At 33.6% G+C, this 12,541-nt stretch overlaps 1 protein-coding gene across 1 annotated transcript in view; it reads left to right on the top strand.

Annotated features, from left to right (window-relative positions):
* Positions 1–7,378, top strand: part of LOC129219878 (uncharacterized) — a 430,493-nt gene extending 423,115 nt beyond the window's left edge. The window contains exons 7-8 of the mRNA XM_054854190.1: positions 4,506–4,621; positions 7,322–7,378. Of these exons, the coding sequence (XP_054710165.1) occupies positions 4,506–4,621; positions 7,322–7,378 (173 nt within the window). The remainder of the gene's footprint in view (positions 1–4,505; positions 4,622–7,321) is intronic.
* Positions 7,379–12,541: the final 5,163 nt, after the last annotated feature.

Raw genomic sequence — 12,541 nt, 5'->3', positions numbered from 1 at the left:
ACCGTATCATTTTTTTACGAAAATTTCCTCAAAAGATGGCGCCATCTAGTTTTACATTTATAAACTTTTTTAAATAATAAATATTTAATTCATTTTGGAATTTTAATTTCCTAAAATCGTAATTTAAAAACTGAGAGTCGTTCCGAGACCGGTTTTTGAAAAATTACCTATGTGCCAGAATCGTAGAAGAAAAACCAAGTGGTAAAGATTGAAAAATTAGCAACAAATTTGCACTGGTATCCCCCTCCCCCTTTACAAAGAGCTATGGCTTACTATCCCAAATACTAGAGTCCCCACAGAAAAGAACTATTAACATGAAAAAAACGCAATAAATAAACAAAAACCCTCCCCTCCCTTCTAAATTTCATCGCGCTCTGAAATTTTTTCTGTCCAAACACAAATATTTCTTTCTTCATTCAACTCTAATATTCTAATTACACTGGAGTGCCCATCAGCAGGGGGGGGGGGGGGGCATGGCGGAGAATTCAAATTGTAAAAAAGCGGGGTGTTTTAAGGGATTTTTTCAGGGGGGAGGGCTTGTTCATGGGATTGGTACCCTTAAAGTACAATAACTTAATTAAATCAATATTAACTAATACCACTAAAAAGCATAATAGTTAAATATCTACAATGATTGTAAGGGGGCACACCGTAGTTATCAAAATTTGTGAACAAAAAATAGAAATCAAATCGTCTTAAAATAAGAATCAGAAAACAGGCATCGCTATGGCATACTCAGGTTTGCGTTTCCACACAAAGAAAAGCAATAATTTTTTGATGACAACACGATTTGAAAAAAAATTGCTTTCAGAAACAGGTCAACAAATTTCATTAGTATTGTAGTAATATTTCACTGATGTTGTGTTTAAACATCTATTCATCTATAATTTGAAAGAATTGTTAAATGCAGTCAAATCATCAAAACTCGTATTGCAAAAAAATATGCTGTAGTACATACAGCATCGGCAATCCCGGATCTGCGTGCCCGCAATTATACACTGCAAGCCTCTAGGGAGAAGCCATACAGATTTTGTTGCAGAGGGCCCGAAATTTATAGATCCAAGCCTGAGCAGCGTACTTTTTTTTTGGGGGGGGGGGGGCTAGGGAGCTATCCCACCTCAAAAGGGATAATTTAGCTATTTCATTTATTAATTTTTAACTGACTTCTCCATGACATATAAACTTTTTTTTTTTTTTTGTTTTTTGAGTTATTTGAAAATAACACAAAACACACAAAACATATTTGAATAAAAGCATACTGGTAATTGTCAAAGGCCAGAGTGGCAGAATACATTTAACTCCCTGGTTTAGAATTCAGTGGAACTTTATATATCTATCACGATTCATCCATTAATTCTTCTTTGATGGAATCAATAGTTAACATTAAAAAAAAAAAATTATAACTGTATCAAGAAGAGTCATTTCGATCCAGGAAGCTATTTGCGAAACATTCGATTTCCTTTTCAGCTTATAAAAAATGCAAAGTGAAAGAAATCACATGGTAGTTTATTAACAAAGTCATAATATTAATGGAAACGGTATGTAGCATCAAAATGTTATCTCAGCTATATCATGGTTTTAAGAACGAATCAGAAGTAACCTTGTCTTCATGTTATAATCATTATGGCAATGTTCCTAATTAAAACCACTCATTTTATAGCATCTCGATGAAATTATATGAGATTTAGTATTCAATTGGCTAAATATATTTTATCTCTACGTTCAAAGCATATTAATGCACAATATTTATGTACTTTTAAGTAAATTACTATGCCTTAAGGATCCTAAAAACATTTGAAAATAAAGTCATGAAAAATTTATCATGAAACATTGTTTGCAGTCTATAGGGGGGATTGGTGCGCTTTTTAATTTCCAGTCCTCCCTCCAAAAATTATTTCTGTATTCACCTCTCAATTCATGAAAACTTCTTAAAAGTATTTTGCGGTTTTTTCTGCCGTGTAAACTGCCAGTAACTGTAAATTTTCCAGTTTTCAGTTTTTTCCCCATATTTTTAATCCAGTCTTCTTTGGCTTTATTGTACACGCTTGCTTATTTAGTTTTCGCGGCAGGGAAAAAAAAAAAAAAAAAAACGCGGAAAAAAACGTCTAATTCCAATATTTCTCTTTGTTAGTATTGAATCCAAAACGCATTTCTTCAAATGTCTCCAAAACTCATTTCTGTAGATACTGCCAGTTTACCTTTCCACGACCGTTTCAATCTATTAAATGAATTTTCAGGCGAGGATATCATGACTGAATTTTGTGATTACATTGTGAAAATTGAAGATGAGCAAAACACGTTCTGTATGGTTTTGGAAACTGTCGTCCTAAGTTGTCTAGCCCTCACAAGCTTCTATTTACATCCTTGTATGCGGAGTCGGAGGGAAAATAACCCGTCTCCGACATAGGCTCCTTCACACCAAAACCAGCCCGACTCCGTCTCCGGAAAAAGGATCGACTTCGACTCTTGGATTTTAAAGCCTTCGACTAACGACTCCTGACTCCGACTTATTCGACCCGTGCTCCACGTTTCTACTTTTTACTTCCTTTTACAAAAAAGGAAGTATTGTATTCGCGAAAAAATTTTCACTCAAAAATCGCCCTTAATTTCCATTTTGCTCACCCCCAAATGAATGTTGAGTTTTTTTTTTCGATTCGACCACATGCGGAAAAGTGCCTAAGAATGTATAGACACGCGAAATATCCATTTTGACCATCACCGAGGTAATTACAACGACTTTTCTCGTGACGTCTGTATGTATGTGTGTATGTGCGTATGTGCGTATGTGCGTATGTATCTCGCATAACTCAAAAATGGTATGTCCTAGAAAGTTGAAATTTGGTACATAGACTCGTAGTGGGGTCTAGATGTGCACCTCCTATTTTGGTTGCATTCGGGTGTTTCTAAAGGGGTCTTTTGCACCTTTTTGGGGGGAAATCATTGTTAATTTCGATGCAAACTCAAGTGGTGTTATAATTTGGCGGTCACTTGGCGATATATCGCCAGTCTTTTGGGTGCCAAGTTTTGTCGCCAACTTGGCGAAAAATTTGGCGATTTTTTTTTTTTTAAATCTGCTTTCAATGTGGCCATTGCTAGTGATATTTAAAGAGTTAGAGAGAGAATCCCATTAAAATTGCAATAATAGGGAAATAGCATTAAATTGGTGTAAAAGGAAGTCAGTGTGATGCACACATCAGCTCGTTATCTATTGTGCTTCTATTTTAAAATTTGTCAGTCATGCTATTGCGTTGCTTAGTTTCAAATACAGTGAAACCTGTGTAAGTTGACCACTTTGCGGTGCAGTACTTTGGTGGTCAACTTAGACAGGTGGTCAACTTATAAAGGGCGGTAATGATTTTTTTTTTTTTTTTTTTTTTTGTCATTTTTGGCACAATGTATTCATTTTTTGAGTAATTCACCCTTCTTCTTTCTGTTCAACTCACTTTCATTGTTTAATATTATTGAAAGTGAAACAATAATTAAAAATATCATTCAAATAATTTTGTTATTTTTTCCTTGATTTTCAACTATCTTAGACACTGTAGTTTTAGAAATGCCATGTATGCCGGCTAATTTTCTCTGGCTTTCTCCATTTTCAATTAATTTTAATAATAATATTTCATACTTTTTATTAATCTCAAGTTCAACTAACTTTCTTTTTCATGCCTTTTTTGTACAACTTATAGCACAAAGAGCAATAAGCGCGACTCTCCCAGTTCATAAAGACAAAATTAAACTGTCCTATCTCTTAATCCCTTGCACCAGAAACATGTAACTTTACTCATTAGAAGACCTAGATCTGCGTATCGGCAGTGCGAGGGGCCCGCGTCCTTAAAGGAGCTAACGGCCCTAGAAATTGAAGACAAAAATAGAAAAAAAAAAAAAAAACTAGCACTAAGACTTTACAAATAGACACTGCTGGTGCTGGCCACTAGGGAGAGACCCTACATATTTTGTTGCAGGGGGGTGCATAATGTATAGATCCGGTTGTTCAAAAAGCTATCTCAAATAGAACAACAAATGAAAAACAAGTTTGGAGAATAAAGAGCAGCATAAGCTTTTTGCTGCTGTTTAGTTAGTAAAATGCTTGTCTGTCATCAAAGCATTAAAAAACATTTTTGGAAAGACATTTAAAAAAAAGAAGAAACAATAGTAATAAATAAATAATAAAATAAAATAATTTGCTGAAGAAAGTTTTAAAAAATTCTAAGTGGTCAACTTACAAAGGTTTTTTTACAATACTCCAAACCAAGTTTGGCGTACATTAGTGGTCAAGATAGACAGGTGGTCAAGATAGAGGGGTGGTCAAGTTACAGAGGTTTTCCTTCATTATATGAGATAGGAACAATTCCGTTCCTGACAAAAGCGGTCAACATAGACAGGTGGTCAACTTACAAGGGTGGTCAACTTTACAGGTTTTACTGTATTCGTTAAAATCTGAGCTAAGTTGAGGAAACGCGGTAGTCAAAGAACGAATCTTAAACCTCTTCTTTTGTCTTCCACAGGTTCTCGTCTGCAAATAGGTGATGTCGGTTTACAGGGTTCTGAAGATGATCAAGTCCGGTTGCTAATTCAACTCGTTCGGGATGGATTCCTCTCCATGGAAGATGCCATAGACAGGGTAATATAACTCTTCTTTCTATAATTCTGTCTGCACTCACCAAACGCGACGGCGACGAAACCTGCGTCATCACCTAGCTGCGCATGCGTACTACATACTTCTGCCTTCGTCACTGCTGAAAACTGTGAATGCTTTAGAGTTTTTATAAAAAGATCAATGCAACTGTTGCGACCAAGCGATAATTGTAAGCGGAGTATCAAATGAGGCAGTGAGAGGCAAAGGGATGCAAGTGGCAAAATAAAAAATTTGGAGATAACAAGTACAAATGGTAGGTGAACCTCTCCTGGTCTTGAGACAAGAGATGGTACTAGTAGCCCTGGTAGGTGTTGCTGTATAGCATGATTAAGGAAAAAAAAAAAACAATGAACCCTACCTAGGATCTGATCTTTAAACGCGTTTTACTCGAACTTAAAATAGTCCACTTGCATCCCTTTGCTTCTCACTGCCTCAAATAACCAATGTGAGAACTTTCAATAGTTTTACAAATCTTGAAAAAACAATAAAGTTAAAAATAATATTGTAGAGAATTGCAATTTATATGTAAATATGTCATTACTCAATTCCGACCAACCCATTAATTAGCCTTCAAATTCAGTTGAAATAATTCTTATGAAGAGTGAACTATCTCGTGAGTACAGTAGAACCTCGTTTATCCGAGCTAACTGGGGCCGTAGGTGCCTAGGCTTGGATGTCGGAGATCTCGGTTAGTGAAAACTTTGTACAAGAGCATGTCAGGATCTCAGATTTTTAAAATGCATTAAATAAAATACAATAGAATATTTTTAAAGGATAAAAATGAACATGTAAAAATAATGTTTTACAGTTAAAAAACTTAAATAAGAAAATAACTTGTAGTAAGTTTTAAAAGTCAATTGATTTTTTTTTTACAATGCAAATTTAAATATTAACAGATGCTTTTGAAAAACACAAAATTTCCAGAAAATAGATTTAGTTTAAAATTGAAAATTCATCATGTTATTAAATGTACATCTTCGTTGTTAAATCTGTTACCATTCTTTGCAAAAGTCCCGAATTTCTGGCAATAGCTCCCCGATCAAGCAATTTTTTAAGCAAAAAAATTTCTATTGGTGCAGTTAGTATCTGTCATCTACTCTAAATATGGATCTGTCTTATGTTTCTTAGAAGTTAGTTTTTGGTGCGGAACAGCAGGCAGAGAAATAAAACACGTCGTTCTTTTAGAGCTTACGTATTTAGATAAAAGAAGAAAAAAAAGACTTCATTGTCGGCTCGGTTAACAGAAACATCGGTTGATTGAAGCTTGGATAATCGAGGTTCTACTGTATTATTTCTGCAGAGCTTCTATCCATGCAGGAGAGTCAGTTTTACAGACTGTCTTGACAGTGATATTGGCTTTTAAAGAGAAATCTCGAAAAAAATCACCTGATACTAGATTTGCCATCTCGTTTTTGCATCATAGGTTGTCTAGGACAAACGGTTGCGAAAGTAGTAGGACTTGTAAGTTAAACGGGGATACGCTGTGTATTTATATGTACAGGTAGTTATCAAAATAATGGAAACACTTGGGAAAAAACTACGGAATCGCTACTCTGCCGTAAATGTTCTGTTTATAAAGAAGCCCTAACTCACACTGATGAACTAAGATCGTGATTGAGTTCTGTAGTGACCTTTGCTGCTGCTGTTCACTTTTTAGACGCTACAATCCACTTCAACACCCGTCGGTTTCTTTTACTGAGCTTCTCTTTCCTTCCACTGTTTTGCTTTGCCAAGCTTGTCTTATCGCGATGTGTGTATACTAGCATGACTTTAGATACTATACCTCTAGAAACGCCAAAAATTTGAGATGTTTTCAGTTACATTTGCTCCAGCTAGACGCGCTCCAACAATTTGGCCTCTTTAAAAAATTTAGAGGTCCGACATTTCACTCGCTTGAAAAAAATCCAAAACTTCCAGAAATCCCGTTAAACTACCAAATACTACCAGATCATATATATTGCTATTTATAAAAAAATATATATATCTAGTTTTATTCTTTTTTACTTACAAAGCGCATTCAAAAATGTCACTTTTATTCACAGGTGTTTCCATTATTTTGATAGCTACCTGTATATTTGATGCATGAATGTGAAAATAAATGAGAAATCACCCTATAATTTTTTTTTTCGAAGCCATTGACTGTAGGTCAAATTTTTCCGATACTTTAATTCATTTATGTGTTAGTTAATTGATTTGTGTACTTCCCTCTCGGTATTGTCTTTCAAAAAAAAAAAAAGAAAGAAAGAAAAGAAAAAAAATAGCATCTGTTAAGTCTAAACATATTTAACTTGTTGTAGGTATGGGACATTTGATTCAATGTCCTAAATTTTTACTTCATCATTATTTTACTGAATTTAAGGTCGAGAGACAGCATTAGATTTCAACAAAACTATTTATTGAAAACAAATTAAAAACATGGTTAAAGTTTACACGCTCGTGTGAAGAAAAATGAAGCAAAAGTTCCTGACCGCCACATCACCGGCAGTTTTATACATTAGACAACATTGTTGCCACACCGAAAGTAAAGGCATTAGAACAAGGTTAATTTGCGTACATTAATAAACAAACAATATTAGTAATTAAACAATAACACAAAACATTGAGAATATTCTACAATTTAAATTCTCTATTTTCAGTTCCAACAGCATCTGTTATTTTTTTAACTGAGACATTTTGTATTTTCAGATACAGCCAAAAGATGTTGATAAACTCAATGAAATCAATGCTCATGAAAAAAATTGAGGTAGGAAGCCATTTCTTCTTTTTGTTTTAATGAATATGTTATGTATCCCCTCCCCCTTTTACCTTACGCCTACTTGAAGAATGTTTGCTCATTAAAATGTGCCATCTGTTTTCTTTAAGTAAGCACTAGTTGATGTAATATTTTTAATTTTGGTTAAAAAAAAAAACCTTGAGTTCTTTTTAGAAAAGACTAAACATTTTACAAAAAATAAGTAAAAGAAAAGGTTAACGAGCAAAAAAAAAAAAAAAAAAAAGGTGTCAGTTAAATGTAAACACTTTTTTACGTTTTCTAATACACTTTATTGGAGCATTTAACTGTGGTTTTATTTCTTTACCGCAATTCGAGTTTTAATTCTTTGTAAGAGAGCTTTTCTTAGTGAAGTGGCCAGAATGAAGAAATAAATTAAAGAGATGAAATTTAAATGAAAATAATGCAAATAAATAAATACTCAATGTTTGCCGAAAATTATACCACTTGTATTCCAAATCATTAAAAATTGTCACGTAAAATTCAATAAAAAATTTCCTCTTTTGTGCAATTAGAATGTTATCAAAAGTATAAAAAATTCCAGTTAAAGTTTTAAAATAATAGTTATATAGTTCAAGTTCAATGTATATACTTAGTTTCTATACGTATAAATGAACATATTCACACACATTCGTGTATTGACCATTGCCAGTCCAGTGAATATAACATGTAATTAAAAAGAATTTAAGCACGAAAATCGTTAGCTCACTCGAATACAGTTTAAACAAAAATAGGTAATTATTGAACAAGAATATATCGTGATCGTCTGCGGGCATAAACATACCAGACGAGATTTGAAAAGAAGGGGGAAAAAAGGTAACGTAAATTTATCATTGGCGCTTTTATCGCTCACTTTGCGGCTTTTTACAGCAGCAAATTTAAAAATTTAAAAATTTCAGTTGGATCTTCTTCAAGTTTTATAAAACTAACTTCAGACTTATAATAATTCTTCAGGAATAGTGAGCTTTGCTGTTGTGGTGGTAAGAATTAATTTTTTAGTTCCATCCGTTTTCGGGAATTCAATTATATCTTGTAGAGTATAACATCTTAATTACAATATTTTCTCTCGTGTCTAAATAAAGAAATAAAGCTGTTTTATGATGCAGAAGAAGAAAACTAGTTTTTTTCATTGTATGCAAAATACCGACAGCCCGGTTACGCCATCCAGAGACTGCAGATTCGTCCTTGCTTTGGACTCATCAGTCTGGAATGTACAATAACCGAGCTAGAGGCTGATGTATTTCACTTAATCTCTCTGCAAAAAACTGTTACGTTTAGTGAATTTGATTGCTAACATTTTTATTGAAAATAAAAGCCAGATTCTATTTGGAATTGAAATGTTGCACCTGGAATGCCACTGCATCTTACACTGTCTTCAGTTTTTTTCTCCTGTAAGTGATAAAGACTCGCTAAGACCAGCTGTCTAAATTAGTAAATCAATTATTCTCGCTATCTATGTTTTCTTATGTAAGCAGTGAATTCTTACTTCTCTTTTGTGTTATCTTTATTTACGTTACGTAATACACTATACAGTAGACCCTCGTTTTACGCGGGGGTTGCGTTCCACGGAAATGCGGCGTAAATCGAAACCGCGTAAATTGAGACGTAATACTAGTGTTAAAATAGGAGTTTGGTTCCGTAGATAACAAAATACTTCATTTTAGTAATGACTAATTGTATAATAAGTTCAATGTGTACTTATGTCGGCTTTAATGCATAACATGCGTAAAGAAAACATAAATTAATTTCTTGTTCTGTTTATAAAGAGGAGCTGGCTACGATAGTCTTTTGGGCGTCATTGAGAATTTTTCTCTATAATTCGTTGTAGTAACGCATTCATGATCACTTGCGTCATTTCCATGATAGAATCTTCCTTCACCAACAAATTAGAAAGATCAATTCTATTGTCTAGGAATGACTCAAAATTTGCAATGTGAACGCTTTTGGTTGTGCATCACCGACGTCGGTATCCTCGTTGGTTTTGGCCTCCATTGTCACGCCTAAAAGCTCTTCTTCCAGTGAGTTCTGAACTGTGTGAGTTTAATAACTAAACTTCTAGAAAGAGCTTTGGAACCAATCGCTTAAAATGTCTCCAGTGGCCCAAAACTCGTTTATTAGCACGCCAATTTCCGGTTTAATACGTGTAATCTGCAATCTTTAGGAGCTTGACACTTGAAAGAGGGGAAAGTTTTATCCGTCTGCATTGCCGCATCCTCTTAAAACCGAAACTCATTCGCGTAAAATAAAATAGAGGTGTCAAATCTTAAACCTCGTATAATCTAAACCGCGTAAATTGAACCCGTGTGAAACGAGGGCCTATTGTATTATCTTTCGTTTTCGAGCGTTTTCGAAACAAGATTTAAATCTTTCAAGAAGAAGGAAATTTGTTCTATGTATTTTGTTGATATCTTAGTTAACTTATGACAAGAGACATTTCCAAGCATGCGTCAGTTTATCTTGATCCTGATGTAAATAGTAGATTCCAATTGTGGCTGATGGTTGAATTATAATGTACGGTCTGGTTTTTGGTAAGATTGTTCCCGATATGCGAAGAACATTTGCTTGAAATGGTAAGGAAAACCGATTTACTTTGGAAATAAAAGTCGTTGGGCCAACGAAAAAAGTTCTCCTCTAATAACTGTAAACATAAATCGGTTCGTCCAAGGTTAAGCGTCTTGTCAACAGAGCCAGAGTACTTGTTTTTATCTTTGTAATAAATGTGTTACTATTTTATAAAGCCTCAGAAGAATGCCAGATAATTGCACTATCCTGTGTTATGTTATAAAATTTCTGACAGGAGTACTGTCCTTAAAACGAACAGCATTACTCATGCCCGTCATTTAGGGTGGAGGGGGGGGGGGAGTCAAATCTCCTTCTGGCTTTGGGAAATTAATGTATTTACTGGTAATTAGGCGTGGTTTTTTGCTGTTTTTCGAAAGATTTACAGAGAGTACAACACTCTTTGCTTATCTCAAAAAAATGTTAGTATTATTATTATTGTTAGTATTATTTTTAATGCTATTATTTATTTTGTCATCATTATTAATTTATTATGATTTTTTTATTATTATTATATTTGTTTCGTTATTAACTTTATTATTTTTAATAGGTTTATTATTATTATTATTATTATTATATTTGTTTCGTTATTAACTTTATTATTTTTAATAGGTTTATTATTATTATTATTATTATTATTAATATTAATATTTATTCTATTACTATTATTATTACTACTGTCATTATTATTATTATTATTATTATTATTATTATTAGTTTAATAATGTTACTATTATTATTATTATTATTATTATTATTACTATTATTATTATTATTGCAAACATGTAGGTTAAAACTCTTATCTTTTACCGGAATAACTTATTATTATTTCTCTGGCTTACTCTCATTGATTTTTAGGTCGTTAAAATCTCAACATTTATCGCAAGAGTTTTTCTTTTTTCCCTTTCTTGCGGAATGTGTGACTTTTGTTTTGCAACCGTTCTCAAGTCTCTTAATACAACTGGGAAAGCATTCTTAAACGCAGCCTCTTTAATTCTCCTCGATCCCTTCGAGACATTTCTGTCTGCGCTTTTCGTCGTCATGTTCATATTTTGCGCCTTAACTCGGAGCAATTAATTAAGCCAGCGAAGAGCAAAAGTGAGTTCCTAAATTAAATTCTTCGGAAGTTCCGTGAAAGTTCACAATAAACCCACTAAATTCATCGTGTTTCTCTCCCCGGCCATATTAATAAAATTCTATTAATAGAGAGAATTCAGGTTAAGCAAACTCACATCAAGAGGAATTTGTTTTGGGGGGAGAAGGTCTCTCGTTAGAAAATTAATTTTATTTCAAGTTTTCTGTTTTTACCGAGAAAGGCTTCCCTTTCCTCGTGTCTTTTGTTAAACTGAAATGTACTGTGAATGTTATTCTCTTAATTAATTCGTCAAAGATTCTTTATTTTGACACTGAGAAACGTGATGTCATGTTATTTATGAACTTTGGGGAGACTGGGGTAATGGCAGTCACCTAAGGGAAAATGAATATAAAACTTTACTTTGTGTTAAGTTTGAAACGCAATCATGCAAAATTGCTTTCATATATTATGTTTTACCTATTGCAGACTCAAATTGAGCCTTAATTAATCTTACCTATCTTGAAATGAAAAATTTTTTCAAAATCAGCTTTGACCGATATTACCCTTACCCTGGGGTAATGGCAGTTAATAATGTTATTTAATACTTAATGGTTGTAAAATAAGAGATATGATTATTTTAAATGACATAAGCAAGTTAAATTGAAATATTTATGTTTATTTTAATACAAATTCCACTTTTTAGATATTACAAAAAAGAATTGAAAGTATAGACATAATATGAAGTCAATGGTTTACAAAAATATCTTTCCATACTAAAAAAAAAGAAGTACAAATATATGGGCAATGCCAATGTGTTTACACAAGTTTATGAGCTTTTAGAAGCTCAAATTAATTTTGCTTTCCAGAGCACACGTCACATAAACACCACTCAGGGAACGCCGCTATTACCCCTAGTGTGGTGACCGCCATTACCCCAACCGCATGTTTTCATTCAACGGCTAAAAAAACAAATACTTATGCTTAAAACGTAAATAAAACACTACAATATGGCTAACCTTGTTCGTGTGAGATCAGTCTCGTTCCAAGGAAGGAAAATAGTAAGAGCAGCACCAATTAGTTTAAATCTGAGTTATTCACTTTACGAGAAATCATAGTGACCGCCATTACCGGCTGACGGCCATTACCCCAGTCTCCCCTACTAAAAAATCGCCCGTCAAGGTATGTCAGGTAAAAGTTGTATCTACATTTGAACGAAGTTATTGCCTGTTTGGTGATATTATGGTAGTTGAAATTTTTACCCTAACTCCAGTGGATTAACCCTAAACTCCAGTAGATGGCGTTCATTGTTGACCACTTTTTCGTTTCTTCATTTTCCTGAAATGACACGGTCTTACCAATAAAGCAGTTATGTTACCGGATCCAGTTCAGCCTTGTAAAAATAAAGCACTTTCCTACGTATCAAACATTTCCAAAAAAATATTATCAAATTATCATGCCGTGGCACGAGTTTCATTGTTGAGGATGAGCATTGTTGCGAGAT

The sequence above is a fragment of the Uloborus diversus genome, chromosome 1 (assembly GCF_026930045.1).
Source record: "Uloborus diversus isolate 005 chromosome 1, Udiv.v.3.1, whole genome shotgun sequence".
Taxonomy (NCBI): domain Eukaryota; kingdom Metazoa; phylum Arthropoda; class Arachnida; order Araneae; family Uloboridae; genus Uloborus; species Uloborus diversus.
The sequence above is the reverse complement of the archived record's forward strand: the minus strand, read 5'-3'. Positions and strand labels throughout refer to the sequence as shown.